Source organism: Hydractinia symbiolongicarpus, chromosome 2 (genome assembly GCF_029227915.1).
Source record: "Hydractinia symbiolongicarpus strain clone_291-10 chromosome 2, HSymV2.1, whole genome shotgun sequence".
Lineage (NCBI taxonomy): Eukaryota > Metazoa > Cnidaria > Hydrozoa > Anthoathecata > Hydractiniidae > Hydractinia > Hydractinia symbiolongicarpus.
In genome coordinates this window covers 36019515-36045694 of record NC_079876.1, presented here as the reverse complement: position 1 = coordinate 36045694, position 26180 = coordinate 36019515, and the positions used below count along the sequence as shown (strand labels likewise).

Sequence of the window (26180 nt, the reverse complement as noted above, 5' to 3'; positions counted from 1 at the left end):
TAATTGTTATAGTGAGGATATAAAAGGCTTTTTCCATCACGAAAGAACTTGACATATGGCATTTTATAAAAGGGATTGCCTTTGGATATTTGTCTGAAGAACATTCGTTGTATGGTCCATTCATAGAAACTCTCTGCTGCTATTTTTGAATGGGACAAGCAAGATTACCAAGAACTTTTGGCAGTAAAGAAAGAAGAACTTCAAGCTAAAGGAGAAAAGTCTCTAACAAATGATGTCGTTGCTCAAGCAATGAGCTGCCGAAGCATTGTCGTAGACGAAAAAGATCTAATGACGTTACAATAAAGGCCTTAGAAAAGTTATTTTTATTGTACACTGGCTGCACCAAAACGCTGGGAGTGCCTCTCTTTGAATTAGAGTAATCATCAATGGTAACAATGTTTGAATGCCAAAAAATTGACTTGTCTACAAGATCCTAATGTGTCTCTGTATTCTCCAGTGCGTACCATTAGGGCAAACAGGATGTTACGGTGTTTCGCTGTGCAGAAGGTAGAACTTCAGTGGAATCATTTCATTGTCTTTTGACACATTTTATACCTAAAGTGCCAATCCTGTCAACTTTCAAGCATATTTATTAGAAGGTCTTGCAGGATGGATGAAGACAAGGAAATATGCAGCGTTAGAGAAAAGTCTAACAGTTAGAATGCAGAAAATTCACTAGCTGAAGTACAACTATAAGTAATGGAAATAACATATGTCGATCACATTGGCGAACCATGTTTGAAGACTACCAGCTGATTCGCGCCTGCTTTTTCAATATAACATTCTTGTAGAAAGAAATAAGATAATTTTGTTTGAAATAAAAAAAAACAATGTTAATGTTGTGGGCTAAAAAAGACAGATCACGTACGAAAGAGATTGCAGGGTTAATGTTACTGTTAGTTAATTAATGCAGGGTAGGAACAAAAGCACCTGATATTCTTTTCGTTCGTCCTTTTTTGCGATTTCCCCCTTTTCTCCAGTTTTTATGCCCTTTCCTTCCTTACAGTTGGTGCGGGTTAGTCTGGGGATTCATACATTTGAAAATAACCAAAAACCTATTGTTTTCTTTTTGTTGCATATTCCAATTTATTCCAAATTTATGAATAGGTCCTTTCATAGCGTATAAATAGAAATTATAATTTATATGAATAGAATTGGAAATTGCATTGTAAATTTGGAATACGCATTTATCATTGGTTCGTCCTAAATTCGAAGAAAACAAAATAACCGGTCAAAAGCGAAAAGATGCAACAGTTGGAGCAGTGCAAAATTTTGTCCATTTGTTGAATGTTTTTTGGCTTTTGGCTGAAAATATGTGTCTATACGATGTGTAGCAGTTCTTCTTATGCTTTTGAAAGCCACAAAAGGCTGTTTGAGTGTTTGATTTAATAATATCTTCTTGGAATTTATGTATCTGTGTTTGTATGGCTAGCTAGGTGGCACTATGTTTTGGGTGTTTAGGCATCAAAAGTTATTTGTAGTTGCTTCTGTTTTCGGAAGTTTAGGTAGGCTTTAGTTTGTCTCTTGTGGATTAATTAGAAACGTATAAAGTCGTCTATGAGCTCCATAATAGAAAATGTTTGCTCAGCTTGTCTTTTAGCTGGTGATGATAAATATGAAGCCAAGCTTTCAGTTAGTGCTAATACTATAGTCCCTGTGTTTTATAATGTTGTAAATTTGTAGTGTGGTTACGCAGTATTGGTTATTATTGTGGTTGTTTACACCAATACACCGCATAAGTGCTATAAAAGGATTTCTGTTGTCATTTTTTCACGTTAGAATGCCTAAATTTGCCTTTGAGAGGAGATTGTATTTGTTTGCAAATGGAGATTATACGTTTGGTAGGGGACAACAACCGCTACCATATTCCTTTGGGGCAAAAAAGATGGCTGTAAAAAAGAAATGCCCCAGACGCAAGTGTATGTTTGATGTTAAGCCGTTTGGGAATTTCTTAGACAAGTGAGGATTTTGTGTGAATAACGTTCTAAGAAGGAGAAAATTTTGAACACAAGGCACAATGAAATACTCAACCTGTGAAGTTTTAGGGTTAAATCATCGAGGTTTTATTCCTCCAAAGTTACTGCCAAAAAGACAGTTAAACTTCCTTTTCTCAGGAGATGAAACTTTTATATATCTTGAATAACGCATTTACTGAGAAGTTTATCTGTATATGTATACGCATGCGTGTGTTTGATAAACAAACACCTACTAACTTTAACAAGAAGGGCTAGAGTTTATGTGTACATTTAACTAAACGTTTTTGTGTATGGATTGACATTATATATAATTAATAAATTGACATTTTTGATACTAATTGTTTAAGGTTTTGTATTGTCGTCAAGTACTGAAGAGAATGTATCAACATTTGTGCTAAGAACATCGACATCTATTGTATATTCTTCCTCTGTGGTTGTTCGGAAACAATTTAATTACGCAAAACAAATATCTCCTGAGAAGTTCAGGGTAAGTTCCTAAATTATCATTTATAATATATTAACTTAAAATTTAAAGTTTATTATGACAACAGCATAAAGTTTCATCTTATAAGATTGTTAGCTCAATTGGAAGAGCAATCACTTATTTTCAGTGAGAGGTTGTGGGTTTGAGTCCCATACAGGCCATATTTAACCTTGAAATCTAATTGTTGTTTTCTTAGTCTTTTGATTTTTTTGATAGTATTCTTAATCCTTTAAGTTTCTACTTAGGATTCAAAATCAATTTATTGTATTGTCCAAAGTTTAAACCAAAAAAGATTTCATCTTTGTTACGCACACCAATTTCTACAGTTGGCCCTTGTACAACTACAATTGGGGAACAATTTCAACTGCAAAAGAGGTAGCAATTAAATTTTAATATATATAAGTATGTAATAGTTAAACACATTATTAAGCACATATTAAACTTGTCTTTTTAGAAGTTTGTAACATTTTTAAATAAAATACCATTACCTCGTGACTTAATGAAATGTTTAATTAGGATTCACCATCAGTTCATTTCTGTCAATCAACCTCTGAATTAAAAGAATGCTCAGCGTCATTAAGCATGCAGATTTCTAACAAAGTTTGAGCAACACTTTCACAAGTATCTGAGTATAAAATCTAGATTTTAAGACATAAACAACGTACCTATTTTTTTTTGTATTTGAATATTTGAATGTTATGTATAGTTGTAAAGAATCCTGCAACAGAAGTTTAAAATCAAACGGGATTTACAACAAAATTCGCTTAAATCTCTAATATCAGATGTTGCTGACTATTACTACTTAGCAACTGAGTACCTAATTTGCCCTTGCAGATTCACTGTTCTGGCTTGGGATAATCATATTTTAAATCAGCTTCTTACGGTATACATATGCTTGAGATTCAAATGTTTTATCCCTACTCAAGTCAAGAACGTTAGGTAATAGCCCAACAGCGTTGCACAACACTCTAGTCAAACTGCACAGTGAGTCATGGATAAAAAAAGAACATGGAATATTTCTTTGATTGCCAACAACACCAAAAGAGGTTGTCTTTTTATGAAAATCAAATTTCTTCCTACGCTGTTGCTGATTCCTTTGTCGTGCTACCACAGTCAAAATGGCTTCTGGCAACCTCCAGTCTAGAATGTGAAGACAGTCATTACCTCTGTACTTGGCGTCGTCCTGAAACAAACTTCAGGAAAAACATCCTTAAGAAGCTATCTGGCGAAGCAAAAAGTTCAGCCAGTTAGGTAACGAATGTAGGTAACGAATATGGCGCAAATATGGCAGATAGAGTTGTGGATCAGTATGACAAGGCACGCGTTTCATCTCCTACCATCCTGTGCACATCGCAATCGCACATATTGTATGGGGTACTTTATAAAATTTTTTGCTTTAATACTGTCAGCTTCTTTTCCTTTTTTAAAGTCAAGTTTAAATAAAGCCCTTTACGACGATCTTGAGGCATACGACAAAAAACCGTTGGTATACAAAAACCATGATGAAAAGGCAGTCGAGAGGCCGGTTTTCTTCACGCAAACGGGAAGTTCCCGTAGGGATCGTGGCGATAAAAAGATGCTTTTAGTCCGGCACCTTTTCTGCTTTATTGCCATCAAAAAACAGGATCGTCGAAGCTCTGTGCATCCAAGGAAATACGATTCCCGCTTGAAGAGGATCATTGGCGAGTACAACAACATCCGTGCTCGCCTTTTTAACAGTTCTTTGCTGGAGGAGACTGGTTTGACATTTTACACCATAAACGAAACCACCTCGCGATTGTGGTTTAAAAATCAAACAAGAAGGGAAGAAATTTTAACTCTTCTTCAGGTTGTCCACCTATCCAACGGCAAGAAAACAGCTACAGATGCTCTTCCACCTCATGCTGCTCAATCCAACTCACGAGGCAACATTGACGTGGTTAATTACAAAGATCCTGAAAATCGCTCCGATATGGCCAGGCTAAAATTCTTAAATCGAGATGGAGCCATCCCAACACCTGACTTTGTAATGAAACAGATGAAGCGTCAGCTGCTACAACACCAGCACCCAAAAAAACACCTAGAAAAAGAGCATCTAAACCAAAGGTGCTGCAAAGACCGCCGACATTACAGCCGCAATTTATTGCGCCGATGTCATGCCTTGCGCCAAGTTCTTTTTGCCAACCATACATTCCACCACATTTCTACAATCTTTTTTCCCAACTACCGATGCAAATTCCGCACCTACAAATGCCCAACATGTTGTCATACCATCAGCCTACAACATCTGTGAAAAAGAAGAAGCCAGAAAAAGAGTACACCTTCCGCAAATGCAATCAACCAATAAAGGAAGGCCACGGACAATATAAGGGGGAACGATACTGTTCGTATGAACCTGATGCACCTTCCTATAACATTTGGTTAGAGCAGCGGCGTAAAGCGGACACAAAAGGAACAAAATAAGTTCATGTAATTTCTTATGTAAAACGGGTAACATATGCCTTTACTAACACACCATCACGCCTTTTCTTTTTCCTTTCTCTTTCCCCCCTTTTCTCCAGTCTTTTATGCCCCTTCCTTCCTTAAAGTTGGTGCGGGTTAGTCTGGGGATTCATACATTTGAAAATAACCAAAAACTTATTGTTTTCTTTTTGTTGCATATTCCAATTTATTCCAAATTTATGAATAGGTCCTTTCATAGCGTATAAATAGAAATTATAATTTATATGAATAGAATTGGAAATTGCATTGTAAATTTGGAATACGCATTTATCATTGGTTCGTCCTAAATTCGAAGAAAACAAAATAACCGGTCAAAAGCGAAAAGATGCAATAGTTGAAGCAGTGCAAAATTTTGTCCATTTGTTGAATTTTTCTTGGCTTTTGGCTGAAAATATGTGTCTATATGATGTGTAGCAGTTCTTCTTATGCTTTTGAAAGCCACAAAAGGCTGTTTGAGTGTTTGATTTAATAATATCTTTTTGGAATTTATGTATCTGTGTTTGTATGGCTAGCTAGGTGGCACTATGTTTTGGGTCTTTAGGCATCAAAAGTTATTTGTAGTTGCTTCTGTTCTCGGAAGTTTAGGTAGGCTTTAGTTTGTCTCTTGTGGATTAATTAGAAACGTATAAAGTCGTCTATGAGCTCCATAATAGAAAATGTTTGCTCAGCTTGTCTTTTAGCTGCTGATGATAAATATGAAGCCAAGCTTTCAGTTAGTGCTAATACTATAGTCCCTGTGTTTTATAATGTTGTAAATTTGTAGTGTGGTTACGCAGTATTGGTTATTATTGTGGTTGTTTACACCAATACACCGCATAAGTGCTATAAAAGGATTTCTGTTGTCATTTTTTCACGTTAGAATGCCTAAATTTGCCTTGGAGAGGAGATTGTACTTGTTTGCGAATGGAGATTATACGTTTGGTAGGGGACAACAACCGCTACCATATTCCTTTGGGGCAAAAAAGATGGCCGTAAAAAAGAAATGCCCCAGACGCAAGTGTATGTTTGATGTTAAGCCGTTTGGGAATTTCTTAAACAAGTGAGGATTTTGTGTGAATAACGTTCTAAGAAGGAGAAAATTTTGAACACAAGGCACAATGAAATACTCAACCTGTGAAGTTTTAGGGTTAAATCATCGAGGTTTTATTCCTCCAAAGTTACTGCCAAAAAGACAGTTAAACTTCCTTTTTTCAGGAGATGAAACTTTTATATATCTTGAATAACGCATTTACTGAGAAGTTTATCTGTATATGTATACGCATGCGTGTGTTTGATAAACAAACTCCTACTAACTTTAACAAGAAGGGCTAGGGATTTATGTGTACATTTAACTAAACGTTTTTGTGTATGGATTGACATTATATATAATTAATAAATTGACATTTTTGATACTAATTGTTTAAGGTTTTGTATTGTCGTCAAGTACTGAAGAGAATGTATCAACATTTGTGCTAAGAACATCGACATCTATTGTATATTCTTCCTCTGTGGTTGTTCGGAAACAATTTAATTACGCAAAACAAATATCTCCTGAGAAGTTCAGGGTAAGTTCCTAAATTATCATTTATAATATATTAACTTAAAATTTAAAGTTTATTATGACAACAGCATAAAGTTTCATCTTATAAGATTGTTAGCTCAATTGGAAGAGCAATCACTTATTTTCAGTGAGAGGTTGTGGGTTTGAGTCCCATACAGGCCATATTTAACCTTGAAATCTAATTGTTGTTTTCTTAGTCTTTTGATTTTTTTGATAGTATTCTTAATCCTTTAAGTTTCTACTTAGGATTCAAAATCAATTTATTGTATTGTCCAAAGTTTAAACCAAAAAAGATTTCATCTTTGTTACGCACACCAATTTCTACAGTTGGCCCTTGTACAACTACAATTGGGGAACAATTTCAACTGCAAAAGAGGTAGCAATTAAATTTTAATATATATAAGTATGTAATAGTTAAACACATTATTAAGCACATATTAAACTTGTCTTTTTAGAAGTTTGTAACATTTTTAAATAAAATACCATTACCTCGTGACTTAATGAAATGTTTAATTAGGATTCACCATCAGTTCATTTCTGTCAATCAACCTCTGAATTAAAAGAATGCTCAGCGTCATTAAGCATGCAGATTTCTAACAAAGTTTGAGCAACACTTTCACAAGTATCTGAGTATAAAATCTAGATTTTAAGACATAAACAACGTACCTATTTTTTTTTGTATTTGAATATTTGAATGTTATGTATAGTTGTAAAGAATCCTGCAACAGAAGTTTAAAATCAAACGGGATTTACAACAAAATTCGCTTAAATCTCTAATATCAGATGTTGCTGACTATTACTACTTAGCAACTGAGTACCTAATTTGCCCTTGCAGATTCACTGTTCTGGCTTGGGATAATCATATTTTAAATCAGCTTCTGGCAACCTCCAGTCTAGAATGTGAAGACGGCCATTACCTCTGTATTTGGCGTCGTCCTGAAACAGACTTCAGGAAAAACATCCTTAAGAAGCTATCTGGCGAAGCAAAAAGTTCAGCCAGTTAGGTAACGAATGTAGGTAACGAATATGGCGCAAATATGGCAGATAGAGTTGTGGATCAGTATGACAAGGCACGCGTTTCATCTCCTACCATCCGCACATATTGTATGGGGTACTTTATAAAATTTTTAGCTTTAATACTGTCAGCTTCTTTTCCTTTTTTAAAGTCAAGTTTAAATAAAGCCCTTTACAACGATCTTGAGGCATACGACAAAAAACCGTTGGTATACAAAAACCATGATGAAAAGGCAGTCGAGAGGCCGGTTTTCTTCACGCAAACGGGAAGTTCACGTAGGGATCGTGGCGATAAAAAGATGCTTTTAGTCCGGCACCTTTTCTGCTTTATTGCCATCAAAAAACAGGATCGTCGAAGCTCTGTGCATCCAAGGAAATACGATTCCCGCTTGAAGAGGATCATTGGCGAGTACAACAACATCCGTGCTCGCCTTTTTAACAGTTCTTTGCTGGAGGAGACTGGTTTGACATTTTACACCATAAACGAAACCACCTCGCGATTGTGGTTTAAAAATCATACAAGAAGGGAAGAAATTTTAACTCTTCTTCAGGTTGTCCACCTATCCAACGGCAAGAAAACAGCTACAGATGCTCTTCCACCTCATGCTGCTCAATCCAACTCACGAGGCAACATTGACGTGGTTAATTACAAAGATCCTGAAAATCGCTCCGATATGGCCAGGCTAAAATTCTTAAATCGAGATGGAGCCATCCCAACACCTGACTTTGTAATGAAACAGATGAAGCGTCAGCTGCTACAACACCAGCACCCAAAAAACACCTAGAAAAAGAGCATCTAAACCAAAGGTGCTGCAAAGACCGCCGACATTACAGCCGCAATTTATTGCGCCGATGTCATGCCTTGCGCCAAGTTCTTTTTGCCAACCATACATTCCACCACATTTCTACAATCTTTTTTCCCAACTACCGATGCAAATTCCGCACCTACAAATGCCCAACATGTTGTCATACCATCAGCCTACAACATCTGTGAAAAAGAAGAAGCCAGAAAAAGAGTACACCTTCCGCAAATGCAATCAACCAATAAAGGAAGGCCACGGACAATATAAGGGGGAACGATACTGTTCGTATGAACCTGATGCACCTTCCTATAACATTTGGTTAGAGCAGCGGCGTAAAGCGGACACAAAAGGAACAAAATAAGTTCATGTAATTTCTTATGTAAAACGGGTAACATATGCCTTTACTAACACACCATCACGCCTTTTCTTTTTCCTTTCTCTTTCCCCCTCTTTTCCCCCTTTTCTCCAGTCTTTTATGCCCCTTCCTTCCTTTCAGTTGGTGCGGGTTAGTCTGGGGATTCATACATTTGAAAATAACCAAAAACCTATTGTTTTCTTTTTGTTGCATATTCCAATTTATTCCAAATTTATGAATAGGTCCTTTCATAGCGTATAAATAGAAATTATAATTTATATGAATAGAATTGGAAATTGCATTGTAAATTTGGAATACGCATTTATCATTGGTTCGTCCTAAATTCGAAGAAAACAAAATAACCGGTCAAAAGCGAAAAGATGCAACAGTTGAAGCAGTGCAAAATTTTGTCCATTTGTTGAATTTTTCTTGGCTTTTGGCTGAAAATATGTGTCTATATGATGTGTAGCAGTTCTTCTTATGCTTTTGAAAGCCACAAAAGGCTGTTTGAGTGTTTGATTTAATAATATCTTTTTGGAATTTATGTATCTGTGTTTGTATGGCTAGCTAGGTGGCACTATGTTTTGGGTGTTTAGGCATCAAAAGTTATTTGTAGTTGCTTCTGTTCTCGGAAGTTTAGGTAGGCTTTAGTTTGTCTCTTGTGGATTAATTAGAAACGCATAAAGTCGTCTATGAGCTCCATAATAGAAAATGTTTGCTCAGCTTGTCTTTTAGCTGCTGATGATAAATATGAAGCCAAGCTTTCAGTTAGTGCTAATACTATAGTCCCTGTGTTTTATAATGTTGTAAATTTGTAGTGTGGTTACGCAGTATTGGTTATTATTGTGGTTGTTTACACCAATACACCGCATAAGTGCTATAAAAGGATTTCTGTTGTCATTTTTTCACGTTAGAATGCCTAAATTTGCCTTGGAGAGGAGATTGTACTTGTTTGCAAATGGAGATTATACGTTTGGTAGGGGACAACAACCGCTACCATATTCCTTTGGGGCAAAAAAGATGGCTGTAAAAAAGAAATGCCCCAGACGCAAGTGTATGTTTGATGTTAAGCCGTTTGGGAATTTCTTAAACAAGTGAGGATTTTGTGTGAATAACGTTCTAAGAAGGAGAAAATTTTGAACACAAGGCACAATGAAATACTCAACCTGTGAAGTTTTAGGGTTAAATCATCGAGGTTTTATTCCTCCAAAGTTACTGCCAAAAAGACAGTTAAACTTCCTTTTCTCAGGAGATGAAACTTTTATATATCTTGAAAAACGCATTTACTGAGAAGTTTATCTGTATATGTATACGAATGCGTGTGTTTGATAAACAAACTCCTACTAACTTTAACAAGAAGGGCTAGGGATTTATGTGTACATTTAACTAAACGTTTTTGTGTATGGATTCACATTATATATAATTAATAAATTGACATTTTTGATACTAATTGTTTAAGGTTTTGTATTGTCGTCAAGTACTGAAGAGAATGTATCAACATTTGTGCTAAGAACATCGACATCTATTGTATATTCTTCCTCTGTGGTTGTTCGGAAACAATTTAATTACGCAAAACAAATATCTCCTGAGAAGTTCAGGGTAAGTTCCTAAATTATCATTTATAATATATTAACTTAAAATTTAAAGTTTATTATGACAACAGCATAAAGTTTCATCTTATAAGATTGTTAGCTTAATTGGAAGAGCAATCACTTATTTTCAGTGAGAGGTTGTGGGTTTGAGTCCCATACAGGCCATATTTAACCTTGAAATCTAATTGTTGTTTTCTTAGTCTTTTGATTTTTTTGATAGTATTCTTAATCCTTTAAGTTTCTACTTAGGATTCAAAATCAATTTATTGTATTGTCCAAAGTTTAAACCAAAAAAGATTTCATCTTTGTTACGCACACCAATTTCTACAGTTGGCCCTTGTACAACTACAATTGGGGAACAATTTCAACTGCAAAAGAGGTAGCAATTAAATTTTAATATATATAAGTATGTAATAGTTAAACACATTATTAAGCACATATTAAACTTGTCTTTTTAGAAGTTTGTAACATTTTTAAATAAAATACCATTACCTCGTGACTTAATGAAATGTTTAATTAGGATTCACCATCAGTTCATTTCTGTCAATCAACCTCTGAATTAAAAGAATGCTCAGCGTCATTAAGCATGCAGATTTCTAACAAAGTTTGAGCAACACTTTCACAAGTATCTGAGTATAAAATCTAGATTTTAAGACATAAACGTACCTATTTTTTTTTTGTATTTGAATATTTGAATGTTATGTATAGTTGCAAAGAATCCTGCAACAGAAGTTTAAAATCAAACGGGATTTACAACAAAATTCGCTTAAATCTCTAATATCAGATGTTGCTGACTATTACTACTTAGCAACTGAGTACCTAATTTGCCCTTGCAGATTCACTGTTCTGGCTTGGGATAATCATATTTTAAATCAGCTTCTTACGGTATACATATGCTTGAGATTCAAATGTTTTATCCCTACTCAAGTCAAGAACGTTAGGTAATAGCCCAACAGCGTTGCACAACACTCTAGTCAAACTGCACAGTGAGTCATGGATAAAAAAAGAACATGGAATATTTCTTTGATTGCCAACAACACCAAAAGAGGTTGTCTTTTTATGAAAATCAAATTTCTTCCTACGCTGTTGCTGATTCCTTTGTCGTGCTACCACAGTCAAAATGGCTTCTGGCAACCTCCAGTCTAGAATGTGAAGACGGCCATTACCTCTGTATTTGGCGTCGTCCTGAAACAGACTTAGGAAAAACATCCTTAAGAAGCTATCTGGCGAAGCAAAAAGTTCAGCCAGTTAGGTAACGAATGTAGGTAACGAATATGGCGCAAATATGGCAGATGGAGTTGTGGATAAGTATGACAAGGCACGCGTTTCATCTCCAACCATCCTGTGCACATCGCAATCGCACATATTGTATGAGGTACTTTATAAAAGTTTTTGCTTTAATACTGTCAGCTTCCTTTCCTTTTTTAAAGTCAAGTTTAAATAATTTTAATTACCAAGTTGTTTGTTCGAATGGGACGTGGAAGATTACCGCAATCTTATAATGGCAAATAAGGGAGAAATTAAAGGCACAAGGCGTAAGTGAGCCGACAGAGAAAGCCGTCCTGAAATCGGTCAACAGAAAAGAATTGGCAAGGCATTGCTGTTGGTGGACAAGAGGCAAATATACGAAATCATCCATCAAAGTGATTTTCTTTCGCCCACTCGCTGTTTTAACAAGGATTTTAAGTCATTTTTATGTTAAAGGTTCAATGGAGACAAGATAACTGGTTAAAGACTAAGTTCTGTGCTTCACTGGCTCTTGGTGTACTACCTCTTCTGAAACCTGATGTAGTGAATATCTGAAATAATAAAAAATAACATCTAATCTGTATTCAGGACACACTTGGCAACAAGCTGTATACTAAGGTCTAAAGGAAGGCGGTGTTGTGTTACATGTGTACAGGTGTTGGAGGGGTAGCACCTTGGCTTCGTGCATGGTACCAGCGCGAATGTAGATTGAACGCCATGAGAAGAGACAGGAGTTGCTGGCCTCGTTGAAGATTCTTTGAGGTTCTTCAACATAGAAATAGTGGCGACGTTCAATGATCTGCATTTAGATGTCCACGAAAATTTGGAAAACAGCCAATGTCCGCCGAACCAATACACTGGGGAAGCCATTGGCATGGAGTACCTGTTCAAACAAACGGACATCATTTTCAATGTAGATTACGTTAAGCGGAATTTGGTTGATTAACAGTAATGAGGATGCTCACGATTCCGATGTTGACGAGCAAGGCATCTTGAAGACAGATTTGTCAGGCGTATTAGAGGGGGAGAGGTAGTAGATCTGGAAAGTAAGAATGAGGCTGAGAGTTAGAGTGCAGATGGAAGAGAAATAAGAAAATAATTTACAAAGAGGTGGCAAGCCACCGCAATGATGAACTCAACCTATTAGGTCTTTGGAAACAAGCTAGAGGTTGTACTCCTCTAGAGAATATGCCTCTAAAAGCACAATTCTCCCTTTTTACAAGGAAATAAAAAAATATATAAAAAAAAATAAAATAAAAAGGACACAACACATTTGAAAAGATGTTATGGTTGGCAAAGGGTTGGCGTTCTACGTTGTGCTTTCATGGCATTAAATGGGAGTAGTGTCAGCAACAGGGATGCCAAAAACACAAAGGCTCTTTACGAGAAGCTACAAAAATATGACAAAAAACGTTCCTCCGCATGAGGATTATGCAATTGCCAATTGTTTTGGACTTGAGACTGGCTTGACGCTCTATACGATAAACGCACCCACCTTGCAATTGTGGTATAAGAAGCAAATTTAAAACAAAGGAATTCTCACTTTTCTTCACGCGTCAAACTGCCTTGCTGCTAGGAAACAGCCAAAGATCCACTTCCAGCACCAGTAGCCCAATCGCATTCCCAAGGCAGTGCTCAGGTGGTTAAGTGCAAAGATGCGGATGATCGCCTGGATATGACGAAGCTAAGGTTTTCTAATCGAGACGGTGGTATTCCATCAGGAGATTTCAATTGAAACATCGGAAACAACAATTTTTGCAAAATAACCAAAGTCTTTGCAAATTTTGTCAGTGCCACAACCACAGCTTATGTCACCTATTTCGACTCCCATTCAAAACTTTACTGCGCAGCGATATCTTCAGCCACATTTCTTTCCCCAGTTCAATTAAGAAAATAATTTACAAAGAGGTGTCAAGCCACCGCAATGATAAACCCAACCTGTTAGGCCTTTGGAAATAAGCTAGAGGTTATACTCCTCTAGAGAAAATGCCTCTAAAACCACAATTCTCCCTTTTTACAAGGAATTAATTTAAAAAATATAAAAACATAAAAAGGACACAACACATTTGAAAAGATAAACAGAACTTTAACCAAGGGCAGGAAAGGGTACCAGGGTAAGCAGTAATACGAGAGGCAATTTTTGACACAAGGCCGTTGGCACTGGCAAAACGTTTTAGCTGTAAAATGAGATGGGAACCGCACGACACTACCTCTTTTTCAACTAGAGCAGTTTGATGAGCGTTGCAAACATGGCAAAAGTAGGCATTGGTGTCTGACAACTCCTCGCTTTCAAAGAAATTATCTAAGGAAGATTGTAACGTAGGGTGCAGAGAAAGTTGGATGCATGGTGCTATAACTTCTGAGGAGCTGGTAATATGACATGAATTGCAAGTGGTTCATGTCTTGATGCCAATACTAAAAAGACTTCCAAGAAATGGAAATTCTAATGACAGACCAGGTAGGAGATATTCAAGAACCTCGGGGACGTCGTGCTGCTCAAGTCATTTAAGGCCGGGCTTTCTCAATTTTGATCGGAAAATTGGTGTTTTTCATTTTCTTATATCTCGGCTTGTATTGACGCTATTCACATGCTGTTTTTTTTTGCTGAAAAGATGCTTCTTTCAGCTATGGTTTAATATGGAGTATTATTAAATATCTTCTCTTACATCTGTCTGTTGGAATGATTTACCAAGGCATACAGTGCCATGTAATGGATTTAGGCACACTTTTCACTCGGTATAAACACGTGAAATTGATTTCAAACGAACCGTACCATTCTAGAGCATCTATGATTAGTCGATCGTCAGCACTTTCCACTTACAAAGTCACTAAATTTCAGTTTATGTATGTATTTACATAATCAGACGCACCAAAAAAGTTAAAAAAACATACGTTTCCTTGCGAAATCACGCTTGATCGATTACATGTTTTTTTCAGAAGTTGTCGTTGATATAATTTATTAGGTTTCGGTAAAATTAGCTTTGAATAAGTGATTCCTAAACTATTTTTAATGATTCTCGGTAATTTTAACACAAAATCGGGTCATTTGGCACAAATTCGGGAACGAGCGCAATAATCGTTAATTATGCAGAACGACAACCAATATAAACAATAAATCGGTTTAATATTAATAGTATATTTCTGCATAAATTATACATTAACATTACATATGAAAATAATTAATTTAGCATTAACCAATAAAAAACGCAGATAAAACAATAGCAAATAATTTAGAATTAAATATATTAGGAAAATGGTAGAAAAAAAATGTAAACAACTATAAAAGTTTCCCGCGTTAAATATGTTATCGGTGTGTGCATGATTTCTTTATATATAGTAAGTTAAGTAAATATTCTTCATTCGAGCATGGCCGTATTTACAAATCATACTTCGTGTGGATTCGCCAAAGTCATATTACATCTGAGACGATTGAATATGCCATATTTAACCAACGATGAAGATCTTATCCAGGGGCTATCAGTTCAACAAAAACTTGATCGCTTCATAGCATTTTTCCTAGAGAGAAAAGCAGAATATACAGTTGATTATCGAACATTTAACAATGGAATGGGAAAGCTCAAGGCTAGTTTATTGAAACTAGCGAAATACAAAAACAAGGAAAAGCAATTTTTCTTCAAAACATTTTCACCCACTGTCTTTATGAACATGTCAGACAATGACAGATCAAAACACACATTGGAAAATTGTAAAGGCTGTCTTGAAAATTTCACTACAGGAATGGAAAGTTTTAGTGGATCATTGTCAGGAAAAAGTGATACAGCTAAAAGTTCAATACAATTTAAAATTGACTCCAAACCAAAGAACACTGCAAGGAACATAGTTAAATCGCTTGACAGTAGATTTAAAGAAAAGTATGAAACTTCCTTTACTGATACGTTGTTAAAAATACCAGAGTTCAATATTCAGAGCAAACTCTCAAATTATCAAAAAAGGCAAATAAAAAGAAAACAACTGAGAGATATAACTAACACAATCAACAATGACCTACGTTCAACATCAGTGGAAAGGTGTCTCGGTACACGTCAATCACTAAGTTCTAGAAACAAGGAAAGAATGCTGAGGTCATTTGAAAATCATGAAGTTGCAGAAACACGAGTCCGTGCTCGAATACATAATGAGAGTATTGGAATAGTGAAACAAAAAACCCACACAGGAGTTTTGCATGAAATGACATGGGACAAGGAAAACCTACTTAAGGAAATACATTCTAATTTGGATAAAAAAATAAAAGTTGGAAATTGGTCAGAATTGGCACGAAAATATGGAGTGAAAAATGAAAATGGTGAATACTCGAAAAACGGTGGTCAGATAGTGAAGGCTTTTTTAATCAGTGAAGGTGTAGACATAGATGATTTAATTGAAAAAAAAAAGAAATAATGGAAATGCAATGATTAGAAGGTCAAAAAAAAAATTTCCTGGCAGTGAAATTTCTATGCCATTGGAATGCACTAACACTCAGCTGAAGAATGACATAAAACGCAAACTTGAATCTGGAGAATATACTCTTGGAGAAGTAATACCAGCGAAAAAGATGAAAAAATATATTGTTCAAGATAACAACATCACAGAACAATCAATCGAAACTGAGGGAAGAAAGTTGCCATTATTGTATATCAGAAACATACCTTGCAAAAATATGAGAAATACATGCAAAGCAAACCGAACACTCATTACAAATTACTAACAGATGAAGAAGTGGACAGCCGTCTGAAAAATCTTAATGAATTTCAATATGATGCAACAACTGATGAGAAGCAAAACTTATTAAAAAAGTTTGAAACGACTCGTAATTTACAAATATGGCATGATGCATCTGTGATAGGTATGTATATAATATTGCAAGACTAATATTTCACTTTAAAATTAACACATTTAATCATGCTGGCTCATCATAACAATTGTATTACTGTTGAAAAAAAGTGCTGAAATGAAACTGAATGGTGACAAACGTTTATAAAATAGTATTGTGCTAATACTTTTAAAATAATTTATTTTAGCTAATCATGGCCATATAGTATTCACAGTTAATTTACTATATGACGAAGCAGTTTTTTACACTAATTCTGAATACATGGAGATGACGAATGAAAACATCGATGTCCAAGCAGTTATAGAAGAACCTGAAGTGTACATTGTTGGTCAGTGTAGAGCCAATGATGATCAAATCATGTATATTGATACACGCATTGAATGTATCATGGAAATAGAAAATACTCTAATATCGAAAAATGGTTCAGAAATAACAGATAAAATCAGGTATATCTAACAAGGCTTTTTTGACAGTCTACAAAGTTAATGATGTATATGTACAGCTTTTAAAGATGATAGTAGTAATCAATACAATCATTTTGTAGGTTCTTTCATGGTGATGGACCAGCCGCTCAGTTTGAATGTGGGAACCAAAAAGGAGGGCATTATCTATGTGTAACATGTGACATTGCAAGAGTAATGATGGATGATTTTGTGCATAGTGGATCTTGTGAAATCAGGACTTTGAGGTATATATTACACTTCTAAAATGACAATAAATAGAAAATTGTCTAAAGATTTTTACAGTATTGTATACTAAATTAAAAAAGTTTTCTTTTTGTTGTAAAGTACATTACTATTACAAAGCCATGTCTAAAATTTTATTGTTTTACCAAATATTCCAGTGATCGCATTGACGTTGTTAACAATGGAAAGTGGGGAAAAAAGAACTCCGAAAAAAGTATGTAGATATAATGAATCATATTGTGGTATCACCAGAAGTATGTAAGTTTAATTAAAAAATGATTCACTATTTCTTAGGCATTTTACATCCATTTGAACACTTAACTAAAACAGAATTGCAAGAGGAGCTAAGATCAAGAATGCTGTTTGATGACATTTACAACAATAAAGATAAAATGGAAAAATCATTGAAAAAAATTTTGCGAGGAATACAAAGAGTTCCAAGTCTAGTCTTTCAAAATCCAAACAATCAGTCCTTGATTGAGTACAATCTTGAAGATTACGAAATTTGTTCCGATGCACGATCTTTCAGGACATAAAAAAAATCTTTTATCCGAATTGCCACATCACCTTGACAAAATAGAAAGAAAATTCTTTGAAAATGCATATAAGATTTCATTTGGTGGTAGAGATAACAACAGGGCGTGCGATTACAGAAGAGGATTAATTAAATTGGCTGCAACATTGAAAAATAAAATCAGTGACTATGAAAATTTAGAGATTCTTCTCACCTTAATTGAAATCCAACGTATATTATATTCCAATGCTCTTAAAAGAACGCCAAGGCAAATTCTGCAGTTATACAACATGACTTTCAAGCATTTCCACCTGGTTAAAGATTTTTTCAAAGATGATTTCATCAATATCACACAAAGTAAATTTTATTGAAAATATTTTCATAACTTGATGATTCATGCTCCTATGCAATATCGAATTATATCAGGAAGCTCCATCAACTGTAAAGACGATGAAAGAATCTTCAACATGTTGAAATCCATCACAGGTAACACCTCATCAAAACATCCAGGCCATATTATAGGAAATTTAATTTTGCGTTATCAAGCGGAACGAAAAGTCAGCAAGAAAGTACCAAGAAAGTCCTACGAGAATGACATTGAGAAAAAATATAAATGTCTGGATATATCACTCAAAAATAAAAACACCTACATCACAAAAACTTTCATTGAAAAACACAAAAAATCATGGCTTTGTCACCTTGAAAGAGTGAGTGACTACGTATGTTATGGAGAAGGAGTATGGTGGAGAGAAGATGATTATGGTATAGAGTTTTTCGATGGCTCTCAAAACAAAGATTTTCATCAAGCAGGTCCGAAGTTGCACCACTTTCGTTCAACAACACTAAAAGATATTGAAAAAATGCTGAAAAATATTTGGGAAAAGTGCCAACAAAGTGAAGTTGTCCTGCCATCAGTTACACCTAAAATGAGATTTATAAATTTGGCAGTGAGCAAGGTACGCAAAGAAATTACCATAGAAGCAGCAGAGGATGAGAAGGAAGAGTGTGCTGAAAAAATTATTTTCATGACTGAAAAAGAAACCGACGGAGAAAATATTCTTGATGACACACCTTCCCTCACAAACAAGACACCATCACCAACTACAACACCAAAAATAGTAGATTCTGATATAAATCCATCTCCCAGCTCGACGGGAGAAAGTCTAAATTCAAGTATGGTATCGCATTCGTCGGTTAACACTCTAATTGATGTCCTTGTCCATTCAACCCCGAAAAGCAGGAAATCTCGAAAGGCACAACCATTTTGTACAAAAGAAAGTCCAATTGTTAACGATGAAAAAAAATTCAAAACAAAAGAAGGTTCAAAACTGTATCAAGTATTAGGAAGTGACGAAGTGTATGGATTAGACAAAGCGAAAGATCAATTAAAAAGAAACCCAAACAAATGGAATCATGGTATTTACCAAGATAAGTTAGCAAGAATCCAAACTTCGGTGTTGAGAAAAGAAACAGAAATCAAAGAAAAAATCAGACAGTGGGAAGTCCAATTCACAATAAAAAATAACTTAGCAACTCCAACAAATTCAGATATCCTATATGACAAGAACATCAAACGATTGGTTCAGCATACAAAGATCATAAAGGCGCTAAAAAGAACATGGAACTTGGGACTTTGAAGGATGTCAGACATAATTTCATAATTACACTACATTATAGCTATACATAATTTTACTAAAACTAGGAGCTAAAAAATATGAATTGTCTAGCTAGCTACCTTTACAAAATAATATTTTTTCTGTATGTATATATTTCTAGAGACGAAGACAGTAACCTCTAGTTCATTGGTTTTACCGATACACAAAGTTTTGTGGCTTATCAACACTCTTGTTTCATCCAGAAGTTATGCTTATTTCTGCCCTGCTTGCCTCATGAAAACTTCAGAAAAAAAGTCGTTTTATGGAACAAAATGTTGATATTGTATGAGAGGTGTATAAGTGTTTTTTTTCCGTTTCTCTTTAGCTAGGTTAGAAAAAAGTATATTTTGCTTTTTTATATTAGACATATATATGTTTTTAACTGTAGCTGAATATCAAAGTAACCAAATTTTTAGGTGTTTTAATTTATAGAGGAGTGTGGTTGAGAACTTATATTATTACATTATATAATTAGCTTTTATCTGTATTTTATATAACTATATTCCAAGTTGGAAAGAGTATTTTAACTGTTGTTAAATTGTTTGGAGGAGGGAGATGATGTAATGAAGAAATAATAAATGAACAGCGAAAAGCTACCAGCCACAAACAGAGTGCCACTGCCTACAATCCACCATTTTTGTTTACGTGTCTTCTTTCTCGTCAGGTTCAACGAAAACATAAATTAACTTTTTATACGCATGCACGATGATTAATTATTTGCCGATAATTTTTTCGGAAAAAATGTTCAGTAAAAAAATAACAATATTTTTTGCCCGGCCTTAAATGACTTGAGTGAGCAAAGATATTAAATGCACTTTCCTTCGCAGCTGAGATATGATGTGATGATGATATGATGATAAAATCAGGGTTAGATGGCAATGGGACTGTTGTTTTGGAAGACCTTGTAGCAAGTTTTTCGGGTTTTTTAATTATACAAGTTTTGGTGTGACTTACGGAAGATTTCTCAGGGGTTTTTGATTTCTTACATTCCATATTTGTAACAGAAGAAACTTCAGGAATGATTGGGGCCTTTTCAGACTCAACCCGAGTGGTAGAATTTCGAGACATCCAGATGTAAAAAGAAGCACTCAAGGAGGTAAAAGTTAGGGATATTAATAGGGAACGTAAAGGCTTGTTAGGGAAACCAAGGCGACGAAAACAGGTCCTTACTGATTCTGAACAGAAACGCCCTGCACCCACCTCATTGGCAAAGAAAGGCACGATCCATCCATTGTTTTTCATAGCATAACAAAGTGAAGAATATTTGTTTATTTGTGTTCTCTTCACATTGACAAGTCAGTTCTACCATAATTACAGTTTTGGAAGAACTGGATATTAATAACACGTCTGGGCGGGTAGCGGCTAGATGCAGCGCGACTCAGAACCAAGTTAAAAAAGCGAGTCCACGATTCACTGAATGCGAGTTGGATGTAAGCAATAATTTTACGCGGAAAAGTTGTTTATATATATTCAAAGTGTTGATGCTTTAGATACACCACGTGGGTGATCATTCAATTACGATTTATAGTTGTTTGTACGAAATTAATTTGTTTTGTACTGTTTTACTGACAAGTTTATTATTTTTTTTATTATTGAAATTTGGTTCAAAATATTTATTTTATCGAAATAGAAAAAGTTTAAGATAAATTTGGTAGGTAACTACAACATTTTTTTTCTTTTCGAAATAGTGAATAGATTATTCTTCGGATTATTCCTAACATACACCAATCAACCCCATCCGGCTACCATTATGACACCGCGTCGGAGGAAAAGACTAGTAACTAGTATAGGAGGGACAAGAAGAAGTAAACACGCTCATTTACAATGGAGTTTGAAATGATAAGCAAGATGAAAGTTGAAGAATTACAAAAATATTTAAGAATGCGGGGTTTAAAGGTGTCTGGAAGGAAATGTGAGTTGGTGGCAAGGGTATTTTCTGCTAGTGAGAATAATGTAAAGCTGGTAAAAACTGCAGCGCAGGTAGAAGAGCAGTTAAACGAAGAGTATGTGAGCAAATTATTAGTTGAAGATGGTGTTATACCTGACCCAATGGACATTACTTCTGGATGGTTAGCGGAGGAAGACGGTGTATCGTTTTGGCCAATGATTACATATGGAAATATTTTTAATTATTTAACCTTTACTCCTAGCACACTGGGGAGTGACGACCTAAACGATTACAAAACAAGCAAAGCATATAGCTATTTTACAAATGGTTGGCTAGGCCCAATAATGTACCATCCGATTGACGAAGATTCAAAGTACTGCTTTTTAAAAAAGGAGATTGCAGGCCTTCAGAACGATTAAATGATCCACCTCATAAACTATGGGTATGCGTTCTGAAAGGAGAAAGTAATCGGATTATGTCAGCACACTGCACCTGCATGGCAGGAATGTCTGAGACATGCAACCATATTGCTGCACTTTTGTTTCGAGTAGATGCTGCAGTAACATGTGGGCTGACAAATCCATCATGCACAGCCAAAGCTTGTGAATGGCTACCTAACCGAAAAGAAGTCAGACCACGGAAAATGGAAGAGAAATATGGAAGAGAAATGGAGCCTGTTGCGTTAGCCGCATTTAAAAAAGAAATAAAGAAAGAGCATAAAAATGTAGAAGTGCGGTCTTGTGGCTTATTTATTGACGGTGACGTGAAGTTTGTTGGTGCTAGTCCTGATGGGTTGGTGACTTGTTGCTGCTGTTCGCCTAGCTGTCTGGAAATAAAGTGCCCCTTTTCAATAAGCCACAAGTCCCCAACAGATGTGGTACTTGATTTTCTGGTTGAAAGGAATGGAAAGAAGGTGTTAAAAAAATCACACAAATATTACACGCAGTGTCAATTGCAAATGTATGCAAAAATTTGAAAAAATGTTTTTTTATGGTTTGGACTTCGCATGACTTTGTTATTGATGACATTTTGTATGATGAAGATTTTTGTAAAAATTTAATTGAGATGATAAAGCTATTTTATGAAAAATTTATAGATTTTAGTTTTAATGTTTAAAACTAACTGATGTATTTGTATATTTTGTGTATATATTTTAGAAAAAAATTGCGTAAAGCCTTGATCGTCTAATGATCGTCTTGATCTAAATTACATTCATAATACCTTGACCAGGACTTGAACCTGGATTTAATACAATGTAGGTGTGTGTCTTACATTAGACGATCAAGACTTTTTTTTTACAAATGCGTGAAAATATTAAATTTATACAAAAAACAGCTATAGCTATGTACATAAATATACCTAATCAAATATAATAAATTAACTGTCCTTTTTTTTAGCTTTTTGAATTAACATGGATTTCAAGTTACAAAATGCAGCACATGTACGGACAATATCATCAACGTGATGCAGCATTGTAATTGGTAGAGGTGTCTGCAAGATACGATAAGTTTTAATACGCCGTATTGACCTTTCCACGTGTATTCTTAAGTTTGCCACGGATTTGGTTTTGCTGAATTCCATAAATGTCATTTGTGATTTTAACCTGGCTCCTGGAGGTACAACTAGATGGCAGTATCGTAAAAGGAGTTCCTCTGTGATCTGGAATCCTCTGTCTGCCATTATATTGTCTCCATATTTTAGTAATTCAAAAAAGCCACTGTCATTGCAAATAAATTTGTCTGAAGCTCTTCCCCCATAGCAATCAGATAAAAAGGTTATATAACCAGTAGGAGAAATACCAATTAAAAACTTTACAGTGTTATGAAGTTTATAGTCTGACCATGTGACAGCTTGAACATTTAAGGACTTGGATCGTTCAATGAATATCTCAGAACAATCAATTATGCACCTTACATTTCCGTACCCCTTTTCCTTGTAGATATCAGGGATATGTTCCAAAATGCTTTCCTTTGGTATCCAATTAACTAACACATCAGCTAATGTTTTTCTAAGGAATTTAACCCACGACGTAAAAATGTTAGAACATAATGTTGTGGAGATGCAAAACCTATCTGCTAAATCCTCATTTAACAGACCAAGTCTCAGTCTCCTTAATGTCAATAAAAACTCATTTTTTGCAGAAAGCTTTTTCGTGGTGGTATTGGAGTTATTATTTTGCCTTTTTATTTTAGAGTGTGTTGCTTTACGTGCTTTTGAACATCCCTTCCAATAAACCATACACGAAATGTAAGGCTTCAGAAGTGCAAAAATAGCATTAAAAGCTGCAATTGTCATTATTCCAGTATAAAAGTTCATTTTGGTGTCAGTTTTAATCTTTTGTGAACTAAATGGAGTATTTTGATTTTTTTGCAATAGGGCTTCTTTTTTCAGTTTTTTGTTTTCACGTGATAATGTCCCAATTTTTCTCGTCATCGAAAATATCAAGCTCTTCTTATCTTTACAGACAAGGCATTGCTTGGTGCCTTCGGACAGGCAGTACTGATGATCTTGCGTAGGTGGTGTAAAAATGTCAACAGTCAATTGTTGATCAGGAGAACGTGGCGGTGACAAGAAAGGATTTGCTTCAGTTACACCAAGGGTTTCTCTATCATCAATTTTCTTGGATTTCTTTTTGGCTGACGGTAATGGGTTTTTAAACAGTGTTCTTCTTGAAGTACTCTGACGCATTTCATAACCCATATTTAGTGTAGGATTAGGGTTTTCCACACTTGGCACATTGTCAACAAAATGAATACTACAAATGCGATCACTGCTTTTTGGCTGCCACTGACTTTTATCTGGGTTAACTCTTTTAATAAGTTTTAACCACTTCTGTCTTTTTTCCAAATATCTGACAGGCCCAGGAAAGCAATATAATTTGAAGGGTTGCTCACAGCCACATTCTTTTTTCAGCACACCATGAGTTTCAATTTCACTATTCTTCCACTTTTCTAACATCCTTGAGTTGTTAGTGCATTCAACAACAGCGCAATTGACTGGCCCCATTGTAGTTTTAATAAAAACTGTTTAAAAATATAAGTTTGCTATGTATTATAAAATAAATATGTCTTTCTGCTCTTGAAACCCTCTTGAAATAACGCGGCGCTTCTTGTCTGTCCCCTCTAAACTAGAGCCCAGTTTCCTTTATGCGGGGTTGAGAGCTACGGGGTTGATTGGTGTATTGTTGAGAATATTTTTCACTGATTATTATTTCTTTCTTCTCCAAGTTTACCTGTGATATGGAATCTATTAGGGAAGAAAAGTCGATTGATAATATTAAAAACGAGCTCCCAAACAAGAAAGAAGAAGCTACAGGTATATTTTTACTATTATGCATAATTGATTAGCTAAGTAGAAAAAAAACCGAAAAACTTAGACATTATTAAGTGATTTCTTTTAGATTTTGAAACATTTAAGTCATATGAAGAGTTTAGAGCGGAACTAGGGAAGTATGAGTATGAACATCGTTCAAAGTTTTCCATCACAAGATGCTCCAAAGACAGTACCGAACATACAGACGTATCGCAGCAGGACAATGCTAATAGTAGTAAAGTAAGTAAATTTGAGACCCCTGTGATTATTACAGCTAATTATAATATACACACATACAGAAACAGTCTCAAAGAAAGTCAAAAAAGATTGAGAGTAAAATTAAAAGAATTTTACGACTTAACATATCTTGTGAAGGACGAGGAGCTGTTGAGATCATACACCACTGAAATTACAGCATTATTGAATTCCGCTAAAACAACTCTTCAAACAGCACAAAAGGCAAATTTAATACAAAGTTCGCCTAATTTGAAAAGGAGAGCCAGTGCATCTATTTCCAGACCATCAATTGCTCCGAAAAAGTTTAAAAAGTCATTTTCGATAAATAAAAAACACCCATACTCTGGTGAAAAGGGATGGTTCAGTCATCACAAAGAAAATTTTGCACAGATACTATTTCATGCAGATCACTGGACTGCTGTGTTTTCCTTGGATGATAAAGAGGTGAGCAAATTTTGTGCTTAGAACCAACTTGCTACTACTGTTCTGTTTGGTCTAACGTTCTCAACTATTATGAAAAAAAAATAGAATGAAAAACAATCACTTCCCCAGAAGGATTGCAGACGTTTCTTTATTCTTCTTAATTTAGATATATTAACTCACTTGCTGGAAGAATTGCTGAAGCGGTATGGAAGCAGATAGCCGATATCGCATTCACTTAGAAGCACCTTATCTGTTAACATTTCTCCTGTCCATCAACAAAAAAACTCTATTGATTGTGGAGTTTTTGCCGTAGCTTTTCTTGTCGATGCATTGTTTGGCGTTACTCCTGTAGGTCAAAAATTCGACATTGCAAAAATGAGAAAACATCTTCTTTCATGCTTGGTTGAAGAAAAGTTTTCGCCGTTTCCTCGCACAGAAAAAAGGTGCAAGACCAACAGAGCGTTGGTCAGTTACCAGGATGTTTTTTGTGTTTGTCGTCGACCATTTTTCACTAGAGACGATGAAGCTGACAGCAAGATGTTCATGGCTGTTTGCAGTAAATGCGAGGAATGGTATCACAGAAAGTGTGTGTCCCTTCCTTTTAAAAGTATTTAGAAACGATGACGAGGCTGTTAAATGGAAGTGTGGAAAGTGTTAATGTTCATTCAAAACAGTGTATTTCTCTTTCTTATCATTATGATTTTAGTAAGCGTTTTTTATATATTGTTTTTTTATTTACATTTTACATACTTTTTTTTAAAAAAAAAAAAGATAAAATGATGATTTAATTTGGGTTTCATCTATCCGCTCGAACTTCTCCACAAAAAACATTGATGGAGGGTGACCTCCGAGATGAAGAGTATTTGAAAAAAATATGATGGTTCTAAGTCGCGCTGCATCTAGCCACTACCGTCTGGGCGTAGTTGTGTCATTGCAATGTATGGTGGAACAACTAAAACGAAATCTAAATCTGACAGTATTGTCCAATCGGAAGCAAGGTGAAGAAGGCCTGGACACTTTGTATGCCTCTTCTTAAATGGTGATTGACCGGCCGGAACGAAATTAATTTTGTTGCACTTGGAAACCTTAAGAGGTTCATATGATACCAAAAACTCTTTTAATGCCTTAACTAAAACTATTA

General features: G+C 35.2%; 1 protein-coding gene across 1 annotated transcript in view; it reads right to left on the bottom strand.

Moving 5' to 3' along the window:
• LOC130630160 (uncharacterized) overlaps window positions 1–24073 on the bottom strand; it is a 36315-nt gene extending 12242 nt beyond the window's left edge. Inside the window, exon 1 of the mRNA XM_057443552.1 lies at window positions 4258–24073. Coding sequence (XP_057299535.1) covers window positions 22445–24073 — 1629 coding nt within the window. The 3' untranslated portion in view covers window positions 4258–22444. The remainder of the gene's footprint in view (window positions 1–4257) is intronic.
• Window positions 24074–26180: the final 2107 nt, after the last annotated feature.